At 53.6% G+C, this 17,534-nt stretch overlaps 1 protein-coding gene across 2 annotated transcripts; it reads left to right on the forward strand.

Annotated features, from left to right (window-relative positions):
- The first annotated feature begins 3,946 nt into the window (after positions 1–3,946).
- On the forward strand, positions 3,947–15,713 carry HTR3A (5-hydroxytryptamine receptor 3A). 2 transcript variants are annotated; one of them, XM_010953527.3, is made up of 9 exons: positions 3,947–4,167; positions 6,480–6,646; positions 7,628–7,672; positions 9,782–9,891; positions 11,154–11,323; positions 12,494–12,654; positions 12,989–13,199; positions 13,308–13,529; positions 14,937–15,713. In XM_010953527.3, exons 1-9 carry the CDS (start codon positions 4,101–4,103, stop codon positions 15,233–15,235), a joined length of 1,452 nt encoding a protein of 483 aa, XP_010951829.1. In that variant the 5' UTR covers positions 3,947–4,100; the 3' UTR covers positions 15,236–15,713. The 2 variants fall into 2 exon arrangements, with proteins under 2 accessions (XP_010951829.1, XP_010951828.1); XM_010953526.3 differs by having other exon boundaries at positions 3,966–4,167; positions 12,989–13,529.
- Positions 15,714–17,534: the final 1,821 nt, after the last annotated feature.

A 17,534-nucleotide genomic window follows, 5' to 3' on the forward strand; every position in this document is an offset into this window, starting at 1 on the left:
GGAGTGATGCAAAACCAGGCCATTCCTAAGACCAGGGCCTTGACAGAACAGGTCATGATGGGACTTGATGGGACATCATGGAAAGAAGGACCAGGAGGGAAGAGACCCTCCAATGTATGAGGACATATCTCCTCTTCTCTCCTCCCTATGAAGGCCACTGCTGCCGCTTTGGGCAGGGGAGCTAGGAAACTGAGCCAGGCATCTTCCCATCCATCTGGCTTCCACCCGCACCACGAGTAGACAACCCCTAAGTTGTTCAACCTCGATGCCAGGGTGTGTCAGGTCCCTGGAAATGGGTGGTGGAAAGGCTGCACCAGTTTCCCTATGCCATCTCCAGAGCAGAGAGGTGGGGCTCATGGGGACTCCGTGAGCCAGCACCAAGCCTGGGTGTCCAACCACTGGGGCTGCATGGGTCCCTCTCCTCAAGGTGATGGGGGAGGATGAAGGTGTATCTCCCACTTAGCACCATGATGACAAACCATACGCCTCCCCCAGCCCTTCTCCAGCAGGCGGGCCCCGAGTGGGGCCAGATGTACTTACAGCTTGCAGAATTTTTGTAGGTTTATAGGTTTTAAAAGATCAGGCTCTTTGGTGGTAAAGGTTTTACAGACCAGTAAAAATCTACTGGAGAAGATGGGAAACACAGTTGTAATGGAAGAGGCCGGAGCCAGGATCCTGGGGGATCTCAGCTCCATCCACAACTTGCTTTGGGAATTGAGGCAAGTCCTGGAGGCTGTCTGAGCTGTGTTTTAATCTGAAAAATGGAAGCAAGAAAAGGGATATGTCGTGCATCCCAAGTGGGTGGAAAACTCCAGGCCCAAGTGTGAGTGTGGTCCTCCTTCCCACGGTGCAGGCAGCAGCTGGCACAGAGGACGGCCCTGGTCTGCGGGTCCTGCAGCCTCAGAGCTTTTCATTACCCACGCTGGACGGCTGCCATCTGCGTGTCTGCCTCGGCTCCCTGGGAGGAGCCCGGCCGTCTGCAGGCAGAGCTCAAGAATCAAATTAGCCAGGCCCCTGCTTTTCCCTCATCCCGACTGGCCAGGGAGAGTTTATCAAGGCCTCACACTAATTCTGATCTTGTTTAAAAGGGGCAAAAGTGACTCCACAGGTTTATCGGAGGCAATTTACACCCCGCCACCGGCCACGGCTCCAACTCCTGTTGTCTGTTGTGCCATCAAATCCATTAATAGGAAATTTCTTCAGGGGAAACTTGATTGCTGCTCCATCAGGGAGGCGCACAGGCAATACATCTCCATTCGGGGCCGTGGCCCGCCCTGCTCGCTCTAATCCTGTTACCTAAGAAGCTAATTCTCTAATGCACACTCTGTACAGAAGACATCCTCTTTCCTCCCTAAAACAGTTGGGCAGTCTCAGAGGATTCCAGGGGCTCACTGCAGAAATGAAAGCTTGGGGCCCGTGGGACAGGGTCTCCAGGCTTTCCCACTGCCCTGGAGATGGTGCACTGGCCAGTGTGGAGAGCCCCGCTCCCGGAATCCCACACTCAGCCCACCCGGGGGCTCATGGCTCAGCCCCTTCCTGCCACCTCCATGGCATCCTTCCTCCTCTCTCCTCTCTTCTTTTCCTCCTTCTCTTGTCCTCTTCTTTGTCCCCCTCCCTCCTTGCCTTTTACATCTATTTTCCTCTTCCTTCTCAGTTTCTTACCAATTTTTCCTGCTTTTCTCATCTTCCCTTTCTTCTTCCTTTTATTTATTCATTTTTAACCTCTCCCTATTCTCCTTCTCCAGGTCTGCCCTTTCTATAGCTTCTGCTTCTTTTCATCCTCCCCTTGTCCGTCTTTCCTTGTGCTTTTGCGATGCCCCTTTCAGAACAAGTTCAACGTCAGGTGCTTCCCCCTGGCTGGCTGTCTCCGGAGGGCTCGGCTCTGTGGAAGGAATGGGTTCCAGGCCACGCTAGCCTGGGCTTGGAGCAAGAGACGGGGTTGAGGGGGTGCCTCACGGATACACACAAGGAGCCCCAAGGATACAGAATGGGGCATTTGGGGGCAGGGGTTAAGGTGTGTTGGGGGGATCAGGTAAATGTCTATTTGCTCTTTAATGATGTAACAACTATAATGAAAACCACAAGTGGGTTTGTTACTTCCGAAGATCAAGCTCTGGCTAACAGCTATATGAAGGGACCCCATCAATAGATGGTATAATGTTATATGCAGACTTCATCATGCACGGAAGCAAGAGGAGAAATCCTTCTAGAAATCTGCAGGAGCCTAAGAGGCTTGGTTTATCACTCCAGATGTTGGACATGAGGATGCAGGTAGAATCCTCAGGTAGCCCCCACCCCTGAGTTTGAGTCCTTTAGAGACCTCAGCCTAGAGGCCCTGGGGCAGCCTGGTTCTGCTGGCCTCGCCTTGTGTGGCTGTCGAGCCCGGAATCCGAGTGCATTCATTCTGGGCGTGGGAGCACATTCAGTCTGGCTCTTTAAATTCCCTAGAAGTGCACGGCCACATCTTTTCTCCTATTCCTCCTCTTACTTGTCCTCATCACCATCCCCCGCAGGAGGAATTCATGGAAATGATTTTCCTCGTTTTTCTGGATTGTGCAGTGAGGATGCACATGACTTAAGAGAAGGGGTAGCCCAACCTCCTTGAGCTTGATTGGACATCCCAGGGCCAAACTCTGCTGATAGACACATGAAGTGACGCCACCCGTGACAGGTGCGATGCTGCACACAGATTTCATCCTGCCCACGAATAAGAGGAAAAATCCAGACAGACCCATAAAGGACTCACCCCAACCAAGGTGGTTTTTTTTTTTTAACTTAACTACAATCAGAAAATTCTTCCTTCCTACAGTGTCCTCAGCTTATTCCACATTTAAATTCAACTGGAAGAGGATTAAAAGGAATGGAAACGTTTTGTGGTTGAAGTTGCCATGACGGATGCAGGTGCATCTTGCCTTTAACACACTTGAGGTGAAAAAGTCCACATCTACTCAGATGGCGAAGTGGGCGCAGGACTCCAAACAGAAACTCCCAGTGGCTCTTTTCTCAGACAATTTTGGTGGCACTCAGTTGAGGATCTGAGGGGTAGATAACTGCGTATTTAACTTACAAGGGAAAAAGAAACATGTCTTAAGAAAACAAGCATTTAAAAGGAAAGTGCTGAGGCTGCTCATAAAATGATATTAAGCCACAAAAATGGATCAGGACACAAAATTATACATATATATATATATATATATATATATATATATATATATATATATAGTATATTTACTTCATTGTATACCTATTACCAAAGGAAATTATAGAAAAATATACACCAAAATATTAAATATTAATTAATATTAAATAATAGTAATATTATTACTGCTGTCTCTGGCAGTAAGTATGCTTATGGATGATTTTAAGTTTTCTTCATGTATTTCTACAATGAGTATGTCTTACTATTATATTTTTATAACACGTACTTACTGTGCATATTAAAATATATAAATACGTATGTATAGTTATATAAAATTCTATATATACATGTATAGAATTACTTACATATTTAAATATGAAAATTTAGGCAGACGTGGGTCCCCTTCCTCTGTCTGCAGACACCTGTCACCCGCTTAGCTGGGACACTGTGTCACCTGTGCAGTAAGAGGATGGATCTCCTGCTTCCCCTCCCTCACCCCACCCTGCCCCAGCCCAGTGCTACCAGGGGACATAAATGATGGCAGCAGCCTGGAGCACCTCCCAGCAGACAGGCTGCATCCTCGCTCCAGGGGCTTCTGCAGCCCTCTGTCCCCAAGTCACTCCTTGGGGAACTTGGCCGGGCCACCTGGCCAAATGCGTGGACTGGGCTCCAACCACATGACATCAGTCTGGCGGGCTCCCCTCTCACTGGCTCCCTCCCCTTCCCTCCCACCCTGAAACCTGATCCAGCTGAAGCACTGATTGCAGGAAAACTTGGCAGCTTCCCAGCCCTGGTGGCCCCGGCAGTGGGAGGCTGCAGCCTCAGAAGGTGCGGGGAGCAGCCAGCCCAGAGAGGCAGGCTGGTGGGGACATGCGGCTGGCAGAGAGTGAGCTGGCTGGTCCTCAGCAGGGCTCACCCTGAGGGCTACTCAGAGGCACCCCCGCCCGGCGGGAAGCTCGCCATGCTGCTGTGGGTGCCGTGGGCGCTGCTTGCCTTGCTTCTGCCCACGCTCCTGGCGCCGGGAGAAGGTAAGGGGACCGTGGGGAAGCACATGGGACCTGGCCGGCGGCTACGGAGGCTGGGTAGCGGATGCTCAGTTCCTCCAAGAGTTGAGGCAAGGGGGCTTTGGGAGTGGGTGAAGCTGCTGGAGAGTCAGGGATCTTACCACATAGGAGCATGAGAAAATTTTAAGGCACTGGGGTCCAGCTGGCAAGTTGGAGAGGATGAGCACAGGGGAGAACAGGGCTTGCAGAGAGGGGCTCAGAGCAGCAGCCTGTGATGCGGGAAACGCTTAGACAGGCACCAGAGAGGGGTTCCCCTTCTCTTTGCCCTGCCCCCAGACCCATCAGATGGCAGCTGCAAGGGAACTTGGAGCTCATGTGGTCCACCCTGTCTTGTTATAAGTGGGAATGCTGTGGTCCAGAGAGGCGGAGTAATTCACTCAAGGTCACACAGCTCATTAGCAGTCGCGTGGAGGCCAGAACTAACGTGGTCATCTTTCCTCAACTCCACTGCTTTCATTGCACAAGTTGCCTGGGCCTTCCACTTCTAAGTTCCCTTCCAGGGCTAAACTCCAATAACACCAAACTTCTCTCTGCCTTACCCCACCCATCCTTTCCTGCCTCCCGTGGATACAGGGTGTTTTAGGCACAAAAGGATCTGTTTCCTTCAGCTTCAGACAATGTTCAGTCCCCATTTGGGGAGGTTTTCTTTCCGTCCAGAGCTGAGTTAAAGTTGGGCCTGGGGCACAGTTAGGATATGCTTAACTGGACAGATCTGAACGGCTGTTGGGCACAAGGCTTTCTTCCCCCCCGAGCTGTCGCTTAGGGAAGCTCAGTGCGACAAGGAGGCCGAGGCTGCAAGTTATGATTGTGGTCTAGGGCTTCGCTGTCTGGGGAGAAGCTCTGCCCCTCCCAGCAATGGCCCTTGGCTCTGAGGCCTGCAGGGCCCGGTCTGGCTCTCTCCAAACTGGTAACAGTCCCAGACAATAGGACTGTTGCTGGGCTGTTGCTGGTGTAGTGAAAACACACAGGGACCCGGGTTCAAATCTCACTTCCCTTATTCATAGGACACAGTACTTTCTGAACTTTAGGGGTCTTTGTCTGTATAGTGGGGACTGTCATGAAAGCCACTGCAGTGGGCTTTTCTGAAACTGAAATGAGCCATATGTTCACTGATAATATTCCAAGAGAGACATGCAGTAAACAGCTTCTTGTCTTCCTCTCTCTCTGCTCTTCTCTGTCTTTCTGAGGGAAGCTGGAAGGTTATCTGGGGCAGGTGGGTGAGGGGCAGGGCCAATTTGCTATTCAGGTTGCACAGGTGATGGACACCATCAAAGAGGCAGCTTTGTTTCGAGAATCCAGGCCTGCTGGCCCCAGGGTCTGTCTCACGCTGCCAGCCCCTGATGGCCTTGCAGCCTGTACCCTGGTCCCCCCGGCGCTCCCCTTCCCCGCCCTCTTTTACCACCATATTTCTGGCATCTTTCAGGAAGCACCCATACTGTTTCCCAGAGGGACGACTGAGGTGCAGGTGAAATTCCCCCAGAGAGGGGCTGGGCCTCGGAGTTGGGTTTTCCCGTCGCTGCTTTGTCCTCGCAGGCCTCCTGCTCTGGGGACAATCTGGCTTCTCCTCGCTTCCTACACACCTCACCCCAGCCCTCTTCCTAACCCCATCAAATTGGCCCGCAGAGGAGGCCTGGCCAACCGTCCCTGGGAGTTTGTGGGAACGTGGAGAGTGGGCGGGAATCTTCTGGGGATGGAATCTGCAGGACGGAGGTGGGGCGTCTGTTCTACTGGAGGCCCACCCCTCCCTCTTTGTCAGTTGCGGGCTGGGGTCAAGAGGATGGCGAGGAGCTGGGCGGGTGCTGAGATCTGACCTTGGCTGCAGCTCACCCTCGACAGCCCACTGGGCTTAGAAACTGTGTGCGTGGGGCTGTGCTTTCTTGCAGACCTCGCACCTCCCAGCGTCACGTCCCAGCGCCAACTTCCCTTTATCTCCCACGGGCGCACCTCCTCTGGGCAGGCAGCTACTCTCAGCCTGTCTCAGTTCTCAGCCTGCTTTAGACCTCACCTGTCTAATGTCACCTGCTCTACCGCCCGGCTGCCCTTCTCATGTAAACGGGCACCTCTGTTCCCCTTTCCAGACAATCCCTTTGGATTTTGGCAGGAATCTCTCTAGACAAATGCTCTAGTGATGAGAATGTCATCCTGTGGGGTGTGTGGGCATCTGGGGAGGGGGGGAATGCTAGGGTCACTTTCCTTTGAACAGCTTTCAAACCAGGGCAGGAGACCTGGGGAAGGCTCAGGCCCCACCGTCCACTTGGAACTGCTCTCCTTCCCAGCCAGGCACGGCGGGGGCCTCCCGGCCCAGAACTCCTCCAGGCCCGCTCTGCTGAGGCTGTCAGATCACCTCCTGGCTGACTACAAGAAGGGCGTGCGGCCGGTGCGGGACTGGAGGAAGCCGACCACCGTGTCCATCGACGTCATCGTCTACGCCATCCTCAATGTGGTGAGCGCTCCGCCCCGCTGCCTGGGTGGGAGACCACGTGAGACCAAGTCGCCCCCCGGCAGCACAGTGGGCATTTAACTGCCCACAATACCTGTGGTCTGGCACGGCTCAGGACAGCTGTCCAAACCAGAAAACTGGGCTCACCTGCGTGGCTGCCTCTCCCACGCCCTACAGCCAGTGGGTCACTCACGGCAGGTGGTCGGTCACACATTGATTCTGCGGTGGGAGCTGCGTGAGGGCTCAGACTGTCCGATCCACTTACGCCCTTGCTGTCTTGCACACATCCCTGGTACATGGCGGGTGTTAACTAAATTGCTGTTGAAGAACGAATGATAAATAAGTCAATTAATCAATTACTGGAGTAGGGTGGGGTGCACTGCCCAGCAGAGGAGGTCGGACACTGGGCAGAGGTAAACAAGAAGGCAATTGCAGAGATGCTGGGCACTGTGCTGGGGGAGGGTGGGCGGAACGGACCTTCACAGTTTACTACAATGTGGTTGTTTTGGGAAGGGAGATTGGGAGTTGGATGAGGGAGGGAGAGTGATGAATTTTTCACTCTATGTGGTTTTGCACAGCTTGACTTCATACTAAGGCAGGAGACAGACATCTATCTGGATAGAGAGATGTATAAATGTACAGACGTGTATCTCCATGATATTGTCACGTATGTCTTCTATCATCTTCTGTTATTATATTATATATGTATATGCAAAATATACACAACATAATAGGAGGTAATAGGAGATATATATATATATATATATAAACATATGAGGTTGAAAAAAAGTTGAACTTCTTTCTAGGTGTGTCCTATTAAAGACCAAGTTTTCCTGGTTGGTGTCTTTTCCCCGCCCCATTTCATCAGTCTTACTTCCCAAGGAAACAGGGACACTGAGCAGCAGCTCCTGTTGGGGTTGGTGTGTGCAAGGTGGGCCCCCAGCCCACAGGGCCACCTGTGCTGAGCACCCTTTCCTTCCTCAGGATGAGAAGAATCAGGTACTGACCACCTACATCTGGTACCGGCAGGTGAGCCGACCAGCCCCTCCCCCACCCGCGTTTCCTGGGACCGGACTTACCCTTCCTGGAAAGACTCCATCTCAGAGGAGTCAGGACGGGATGGGACTGGACTCTAGGAGGCCTTGTGGAGGGGAGGGGATGGGATGGGAAGGGAAGGGAGAGGGGGAGGGATGGGGAGGGGAGGAAAGGGAAGGGGGGAGGGGAGGGGAGAGAGAGGGGAGGGGAGGGGATGGAGGGGGGAGGGGGAGGAGAGGAAGGGAGAGGTGTGGGGAGGGGAGAGGGGCCAGGCATACTCATGAGACCCAGGATCTCCTGAGTCTGGACTCCTCTAATCTCAGGGGACGGAAGGAAGCTTCAAGATTAGCAGAAGGGAAATCCTCCAAACCCTGCTGGCTTCTGAGGTTTTTCACAGCACCTCAAGCAAGTGCTTGCCCCACCTCTGTTGATTAAACACCTCAGTGCCCCAGAGCTCAGAAGGCATCTGCTGGCTTTCAAACGGCTCTAATTGCTAGAAAGTTCTTCCTTCTGTGAAGTCAAATTGGACGACTACCAAATTGGGTGATTGAAACAGGATGAGTCCATCCACCTAGCCTTCCCCTCCTCTGCCGTTTCCCTCCTCTGCCAGCTTCTGAGGGGCATCGCTCAGGGACCCGGGTGTGGATGACTCTAAGGTCCTGGCGGCATTTCTGGTTGGAGCTGGCAGGGGAGGGCAGGCCAGCAGCGGGGGCTGCGGTCCCCAGCTGGTCCTGCTCCGGCAGCCCCTGAGGCTGTGGGGAAGACGGCAGAGCAGGAGGGGACACCAAAGTGGCTGAAGGGAGGGCGGCAGGAGGCGGGGGACAGCTCCTAGAAGTCACACCTGAAGGGGGCTTTGGGGACACACCTGGCAGATGTGGGTCTCTGTTAAATCCCTTCCCCTACTCACAGCGACATCCACCTTCACCACCAGCTCATGGGACAGGGAGTGGTGTGGAGGAAGAAGCCAGAATGCTGATTCCTCATGTACTGCTCCCTCTCGGCCTTGGAGAGATCGCTTTATACAGAGCACACCTGCCTGAAGCTGGGGACCCAAGAAAGCACAGGCAGCCTGGGGCCCCTTTCCCGAGACATCCGGCCTCAGTCCCACCTCTGGACCTGTAGGATCACTTGTCTGTCCCAGCAGTGAGGCCAGTCGGCTGTGTACCAGCAGCTGTGCTAAGGGACCAGAATTAGAGACACAAACTAGACTCAGGCCCTGCCCACAATGAGCTCACAGACTAGTGGAGGCCACCAACACAAGAGCCACAATTCAAAGCAGCAAGACAACTGTTCCAATGCAGCAAAGTAAGGTACCAGCCGCTGGGGGAGTACAGAGGAGGCACAAAACCCAGCCTGGGGAGTGGGGTCATAGAAGGATCCTGGAGAAGGAAACAGACAAATGCCTTGGCTAAGTCTGGAAGGATGAGAAACATTCATCTCGATAGAGAAGACAGGATTGCAGGATGGGGAGGGAGCAGGGTATGCAACGATGTGGAGGTTTCCACAATGTTTAATTCCATGTGGCTGGAGGGTAGATTGCACGGAGAGCTCGGCAAGAAAAATGAGGCTAGAGAGACAGGTGCAGGTCAGAATATGTAGGCCTTTCTTGCCCGTGAGGTTTAATGTTATCCTAATGGCAACAGGGCACCACTGAAGAATTTTAAGCAAGGGAGTGACACTATCAAATTTACATTTTAGATCAGTCATGCTGGCAGGATAGTGCAGGAAGCATTGATCAAAATTTAGCAATAACCATCTCTACCCTGTGAGGTGCATGCTACATTTGCATATGTGCAGATCAAGACCCAAGAAGCTATTTGTCTAAGATCCCTCAGTTGGTGGCTAGAGGATTTATAACATTTAGAAAAGACTGAATACCTTCCCGGGGAGAGGCTGCGTCTGTTTGTGTCATGTTCGAACACGGATGTGTGAGTACAGAGGCTGGGGGACTACTGAGTGGTCTGGGCACCACTGACACCAAGATTCTCCCCAGAAGACACCACCTGTTGCATGGGGTTCCGAGCGGTGAAGTTGGCCTGAGTTGCGGACCATACCGCCCAAGATGTAAGGGGTTGCCCGTGACTGTACCTTCTCCTCCCCTAGTTCTGGGCTGATGAGTTTCTCCAGTGGAACCCTGAGGACTTTGACAACATCACCAAGTTGTCCATCCCCACGGACAGCATCTGGGTCCCGGACATTCTCATCAATGAGTTGTGAGTGCTGCCATCAGATGGCCAGGCAGCAGGGCGGGGGGTGGGGGGTGGGGGGGGGAGGCGCGGGGGCTGGGGAAAGGAGGGGGCGGGAGACAAGATCCCAGCTGTTGCGTTTGAGATGCCCCACCAGACCTGCAGAACTGTAGGTAAAGTTGGCTTGGGCCCAAATTCCCCTTTGTCTTTTTTGTTCCTCTTTTCCTTTTCTTTAAAAAACAAACAAACAAACAGACAAACTCCTCTTTTTCTATGTCTGATGTTGGAACTTTGTACTTCTTGGCCCAAGGGCCCTCTTCCCCATGAAAAGGAGGCCAGTGAATGAATCCACACTGACTTATAAGAGTCTAATGAGGGGCAGCTGTGTTTTAAAAGGAGCAGGACTATTACTGAAAGGAATGAAGTACCAGCGGTGGTTACCGCTCCTGGTCATAGAGGAGATTTGGGGCCTGGAGACACTCAGACTTTCAAGTCACACAGGTGCCTGACAGGCCACAGATTGCACCCCTGATATAAAATGGGTCCCACCAGCCTTTTTTCCCAATAGCCAAACACTGTCTCATTTGGCTTTGACCAACTTCCCTTTTCCCCATCCTTCAGGCGCCACTGCCTGGGCTCCTGAATCCGAGGGCTGGGAAGATGGCTGGGCAGGCAGGTTGAAGGGGAAGGTGGCGGGGGCCAGTTGCCCTCCACCCAGTACCCACTGCATCGCCCATCTTCAGGGGGTGTCCCTCGCATCATTATTCGGGGAGACAGCTGACCCAGAGCCCCACGCCCTGCATTGCTTGGGCTAGAGGGATTGGGGAGCCCCAGTTTCCTGGGTCTCCAGCTTAAACAGTGAAGTAGCCTTCGTCTTGACTTCTCAAGGTTCTGCTTTCCCACCAAGCCTATCTGTACCAGGCTGGCAACCCTGGGGGCTGAGCTTTGCCCAGCCCGGGGTCAGGGGTGGTACATGGGGACAGCTGGGCAATCTCCTTACAGCCCGTGGCTTTGGGGTCTGAGGGCACCTAGTCTGCCTTCGTGGCTAGGCTGCCAGGGGAATAAAGGAGAAATGACCTTTACTATTTGGAAAGTGGCCTTGGCTGTGGCAGGTCAGGAGGTAGATAAGAAGCTTGGGAAAACGAAGACCAGACTAAACTGCCAGGCTGCCCTGCTGCCTGGAACCCCCTGCATTTCTTTCCCTGCTGAGCTGCTCAGAGACCTTCAGGTTCCCAGGGCTTGACCTGCTTCTTGAGCCCGCCCCACACCGACCCCTCTTCCCTGGCCAGCGTGGACGTGGGGAAGTCTCCATATATCCCATACGTGTACGTCCGGCATGACGGGGAGGTCCAGAACTACAAGCCCCTCCAGGTGGTGACCGCCTGTAGCCTCGACATCTACAACTTCCCCTTCGACGTCCAGAACTGCTCACTGACCTTCACCAGCTGGCTGCACACCAGTGAGTCTGCGGGCTCCGGGAGGCGGAGCACGGGTGGGGGGCCCCCAGGACGCCTGCGGGAGGAGCACACCCTAGGATGCGGTCTCCCGCACCCAGCTTGCTCGCCACTTATTTGTCACTGTTACTGGGCCTCTGTTTCCTCATCCTCCAAACGGCACTGGTACTGTTGCCCTTCCCGCCCCCCTCAGCTGTCATAAGGATTGAATGTGCCGGTGTGAACTGATGGCAGGATGCGCAATCAGGGACAGTTCTTCCCCAACATCACAGATGGGGGCTGGCGTGAAATGTCTTTTAAATCCACTCACTTCTCCACTGACAGCCCCTCCCCTCAATGCAAACCACCCTCATCTCCTGCCCACGTTGCTGCGAAAGCCACTCCGCTGGTCCCCCTCCAATTCATGCTCCTCACAGTGGCCTGGGAGATCTTATAAAATGCAAATCTGATCATGTCACTCTGCTTAAAACCCTCAATGGCTTCCCAGCACCCCTGAGACACAATCCAAATCTCTTACCTGGCCGACAGGCCCCTGCAAAGTCTGGCCCTGCCCACAGCCACCACTCCAGCTTCACCTGGCATGCGCTTCCCAGCCCACCTGCCTTCCTCCCTGGACCCCAATGCTCCTCGTTCCTTCTGTTATACACTTGCAGCTTCCCCTTGTAAGCCACCTTGCCCCCTCCTCCTCCCTCCCAGCTCCTGTGCTTAGCATGCACAGGGTACTGGGTTCAATCCCCAGCACCTCCATTAAAAAAAAAAAAGTTAAAGACAGGCAGCTCTCTGAAGGCAGAGGTGAGGAATGCTGACTCTCGCTCACCTCCTAAATGAGAAAGTCCAACAGGAAACCTAGAAATGTGCTTGAAGGGGTGTGGGTGTCTGTATGAGAGACAAAGAGACAGACAGATACAGAGAGAGGAGAGAGTTTCCGAATAAAAGGTTTGTCTGGTTCTCTGCATTTTGCTGTGTTTCCGTCCGAGCCTTCATCTCCCTCACCACAGCCCCGCTCACAGGTAGGTACAGGGTTGCACTATCACCTCATCTTATAGCAGAGGAAGCTGAGGCTGAAGGTTAAGGGCTGAGACTTGAGCCATGCCACGTGGGTGCGGCCCCACCATCACAGGGTCTGGCACACTCCCGGCCGAGACGCCAAAGCTGCTTGATTTCTCCCGTCTCAGTCCAGGACATCAATATCTCCCTGTTGCGGCTGCCGGAAACCGTGAAGTCGGACAGGAGCGTCTTCATGAACCAGGGCGAGTGGGAGCTGCTGGGGGTGCTGACCCAGTTTCAGGAGTTCAGCATAGAAAGCAGCCACCATTACGCGGAAATGAAGTTCTATGTGAGTGGGGTGGGGGTGGGGGCGGATGTGGGTAAAACGATGCAGAAAGTCACACCCAGATAGACTTAAGGAGGCATATTGGAGGCACCTCCGTGGCCCTTTTCTCAACTCCAGGGTCACACTCATCCCTCAGAACCTCAATGAAGTAGATGGAGAAATACAACTGAATTGCCCCTTACTTACCCTGAACAGCCCCGAGCCTGGATCCAGAGGCAGAATGTAGGGTCTTTTCAGCTCCTTCTCTGAGCAATCCAGGCTGAAATCTCCATGAAGCAGGGGGTCTGGGATGGGGTTCAGGTCCCCAGGCTTCCCCGAGCTCCTCCCTCCATCCCAGGTGGTCATCCGCCGGCGGCCCCTATTCTATGCGGTCAGCCTGCTGCTGCCCAGTATCTTCCTCATGGTCATGGACATCGTGGGCTTCTACCTGCCCCCGGACAGCGGTGAGAGGGTCTCCTTCAAGATCACTCTTCTCCTGGGCTACTCGGTCTTCCTAATCATTGTGTCCGACACGCTGCCGGCCACGGCCATCGGCACACCCCTCATCGGTAAGACCCTCTCTTGGGGAAGAGCTCGGTGTGGCCGAGGAACTGGCCCTCCCCTACCTCTACCTCCCGTGTGTGTCCCCCACTCCCACCCCGCTCCGGGGTGCACAGGTGTCTACTTCATCGTGTGCATGGCTCTCCTGGTGATCAGCTTGGCCGAGACCATCCTCATCGTGCGCCTTGTGCACAAGCAAGACCTGCAGCGGCCAGTGCCCGCCTGGCTTCGGCACCTGGTTCTGGAGAGGATCGCCCTGCTCCTTTGCCTAGGGGAGCAGTCAGCTTCCCGGAGGCCCCCAGCCACCTCCCAAGCCGCCAAGATGGATGACTGCTCAGGTGAGAGTGTGAATAGGAGAGTCCCCCTCTGGCCTGGAGGCAGGGACATGGTGGGGAGTCTCCAGAGGGCGTGCCAGGCCAGAGGTCCTGGGCCGGGCCTGGGAACTGGGTACCGGCCTGCACACAGTGCCCACGGCAGACTTCAGCCAAAGGCATCAATCAGCCCTTTCCTCAGCTTTGCATCCGCTCATCAGCCCAGATGCGGACAGAGAGGAGTTAGGCATCTCAGAGCTAAGCATGTTAGGAGCTGAAACCTCTGGGCTCGGAGTGGCCTTTCCTGAGACGGACCCCAAGGTAGATCAAATGGATGCCCTCAGGCAGTTAATAGGACAACTATGCCCACCCAGTTCTTTACTGCAGCCGGGTTCCTATCACTCTCTCCTTGGAATCAGCCAAAGACAGGGTCCTTTTGAATTTCAAACACCTATGAAGCAGAGAGGGCACAGAGGGACACTAAATTCCTCATGCCCCTGCGGAATCTATCAGCATTGTTAGTTTGCTGGTTTACTTCTTGATCACTTTACCTGGTGAAAAATGTGCATTATCACAGGTGATCCTCATGGCAACCCAACAGGATCCCCATTCTCATTTTTCAAACGAGCAAACAGAGGCAGAGGCCAAACCGCTTGCCCTACTTCATGGAGCCAGGACCTAGTGAAACCATGACTTGAACCCAGGCCCATCTGACTCTAAGCTGGTGTTTTAAACCCGCCACCTTACTCCATTCCTCTGTGTTCTCCTCCTGGCTGGGGCCAGGCCTTTTACAGAAGACTTTTGGTTGACCTAAGACCACCTCATCATGAGCTAATGAGCTCATATGCCAGCCTAATACCCAATCCCACTGCGCACTTGGTGAAGGTAGTGATCCCAAGGTGTGTTTTCTGGTCCAGAAGGTCTCGCAGTCACGCAGGGGAGGCAGTGAGGTTAATATGATGTAGTGGACAGAGCAGTGGATTTGGAATCTGATACTGGGCTTTGGTGGCCTCACCATTAGCTTTGTCACCCCAGGTTAGTCACTTAACTTCTCTGAGCTTTAGCATCTTCATATGAAGAGTGTGGATAGTAACCACTCTTACTCTGCCTCTCTGTGGGGCCACTGGGAGGCTCAAATGAAATAATGGATATCAAATTGCTGGAGCAAGCTCATGGGTTAAAAAAAACTCATGGGAAGGGTAAACATCAAATTCATGGTCTTGGTGATGTGGGGAGGGGTCTACAGGGACCTTCAACCGTATGGGCTTTCTTTATATGCTTAAGTTGAGTCAAACACGTTAAGTTATTCTCTGTACTCTTTAGGCCTAAAATTGCATGTAATAAACATTCCTGAGGCCACAGAAACATAAGGGCCAGTGTTCAGGCAATCGTGCTGGGCCTCCCTCCTTTGCCAACACTCTGCCTTTCTTCTAGACATGGGAAACCACTGCAGCCATTTGGCGGGACCCCAGGACTTGGAGAAGACCCCGAGGGGCAGAGGCAGCCCTCCCCCACCACCTCGGGAGGCCTCCCTGGCGATGCGCGGGCTGCTGCAGGAGCTGACCTCCATCCGGCACTTCCTGGAGAAGCGGGACGAGAGCCGAGAGGTGGCCAGGGACTGGCTGCGCGTGGGCTCCCTGCTGGACAGGCTGCTCTTCCGCATCTACCTGCTGGCAGTGCTGGCCTACAGTGTCACCCTGGTCACACTCTGGTCCATCTGGCAGTACTCCTGAGTGGGCACAGCCCAGCAGGGGGTGGGTAACGGCACTGGTTAGGATGGGGATGGGGGACTTTCAGGGCTCAGGGGATGCCAGGGACCTTCTCAAGACACATACACAGTTCCCCAGCTGTTTCCCTTGCCAGTTCATCTCAGCAATCCCAAACCAGGGCCTTAACTTTTCCCTAAAACCTTGGTCCTTACATCCTCCTCCACTCCCCTACTTGCCCATTATGACTTTAAAACATGCTGTCTTAGATCAAGAGCAACCCAAGCATGCCCTGACTTCACTACCTAAGCAATCAAGCCTCAGTTTCCCCATTGGCGCTTCCCTGAATAAGTCACTCGGGAATTCTGCTTACTCCCTCAGCCTTGTTTTAGATGGAGGGTAAACCAGCTCTCTACTGCACGGGCCTGATAACTCTGGATTGGGTTTATCCATCGTTAACGTCTCCCTGTTCACTTCACCTGTGGCTACTTCCCTGAACACAATTTAGATAGGGGCAGGAGGAGGGGGGGGGGGTTGGGTAATAAAAAGCGATGAAGCCCTAAACTCTCTTCTTGACCATTTATTTGTCTGCAGTTGGGTGGGTGGAAGATGAGGTTTGAAGTTACTGGTGAAAATGAGGTTGGAGAATTATCTGTGGTTTCAGGTGTTTGGTGATTTCCTCCCCAAGGAGTTCAGAGGTGACCAAACGGTGGCTCTTCTGAAGAACGGGAGGTGGGATTTGAGGTGTGAGGGTCAGGACCATGAACACTTAGCAGTGGGGAGGTGGTGAGGAGGAGGCTTAGCTCTGTGACCCTTGGAAAGATGCTGGAAGGGCGTACACAGACCTGTTACCATTCTGGGCTCCCAGTCTCTTGGTGAAGCTGGCAGTCAGCGAGGACATCAGTACCACGGCCAGCACCAGTTGGTTTGGTGTTTGAAAGCAGAGAACGCCAAGTCTTCAGTTTGTCTCCTTTGGGAACTCTCAGCAGCCGGCCCCTGGCACATCTACCAGAAAGCAGGACCACGAGGGAAGCAAAGTCTGGAGCATCGATCTTACTTTTCTTATCTGGGCCCCTCTTCCACTCAGCAGGCTTTAAGACATGCTAAGGAGCATAGCAACTCTACCGCTCCACCCACCTAACAAGCGCTCAGAGGAAAGGAACGCCAGAAACCACCGAGAATGGTGCTCAGCGTCCACCATGTTTGCCTGAGGCTTTCCCCGGTTCTCCTGTGCTCACTCCAGCCTTATCCCTCTCCCTGTCCTGTGCTGCCTGTCTCTCAGGGACTGGAGTCTGCCAGGCTAAAAGAAAAGGACCCCACCCCACCCCACCCCACCCCTGAATATCTGGGATGAGTTGTTTCAGGCTGGCTAATTGTAAGGGGTTCAGTATGGAACACCTGAACCTAGACCTTCCCTTGACCCCAAACTCTGCAGCTCTAGTTTGTAGACCATCAGAGGCCAGATGGAGGGCAGAACCTTGGGCCCTTGAGAGCTTCGTGTCTGAAAAAGCCTAGAGCCTGAGGAAGCCGATTTGTCTGGTTTAGCTTCTCTGAGCTTCTCACCCCAGCCTCCCCAGCAGGCAGAAAGAACTCATTAAATATTGCCTAACCAGCTGCTTGTCCCTAAGATGAGCTGGAATGAGGTTTCATCTGTTATTTCCATCCCAGATGTATGTGCTTTTGATAGTAGTTAAGGATTTTACTTTGTTTTGTTCATAGGTAGGTTTCAGGGTTTCCCCAGCAAAAAGCAGGAGACTGTGGGGCTGGAGACTGGCCCTCCATCCACAATTGTTCTCTCCCGCTGAGCAGAGAGTGGCCTAAGGCTGAGCACGGTTCAGCCTGACTCTCTCAGGAGGATCCTGACAGCCCATACTTGGGAACCTGGTCTTGGGCTGAAAGGTGCCCCACTCCACCTGGCCTTGCCGGGCCAGCCTTGCTGCTGGATGATTCTCGTGTCTTAGGCCAGAGAGAGAGACAGAGAGAGAGTTGGACAGCCTGGCACTGTCAATGCACCACTGATCAGTAAGTGGGTGGCTATTGACAAAGTGTCCAACCAAAGAGCTAGTAAGACACTAATCAACCTATTGATTCCCCATCTCCCCCTCCCCTCTCTTTGCCCACAATCAATGGGGCAACAGAGCCCAGCATTGAGGCAGCCAATTAACCACCTCGAGAATAAGCCGCCACGTGTAACATCTTCTGCTCCACTAGCCACAGCCAATCAGCTCATCGATCCAGCCTCCAGGCTGTGCTGCCCTGGGATGGGAAACTGAGGCCCAGGGCCAGAGAATCCCCCAGGGTACTAACTCTTGTCCATCAGTATTGA

Source organism: Camelus bactrianus, chromosome 33, assembly GCF_048773025.1.
Source record: "Camelus bactrianus isolate YW-2024 breed Bactrian camel chromosome 33, ASM4877302v1, whole genome shotgun sequence".
Lineage (NCBI taxonomy): Eukaryota > Metazoa > Chordata > Mammalia > Artiodactyla > Camelidae > Camelus > Camelus bactrianus.

Coding starts and splice junctions, on each gene's coding strand:
- HTR3A (XM_010953526.3), top strand. CDS start 4,101: ATGCTGCTGTGGGTGCCGTGGGCGCTGCTTGCCTTGCTTCTGCCCACG. Junction 4,168..6,479: donor GCTCCTGGCGCCGGGAGAAG/GTAAGGGGACCG, acceptor TCTCCTTCCCAG/CCAGGCACGGCGGGGGCCTC. Junction 6,647..7,627: donor TCTACGCCATCCTCAATGTG/GTGAGCGCTCCG, acceptor TTCCTTCCTCAG/GATGAGAAGAATCAGGTACT.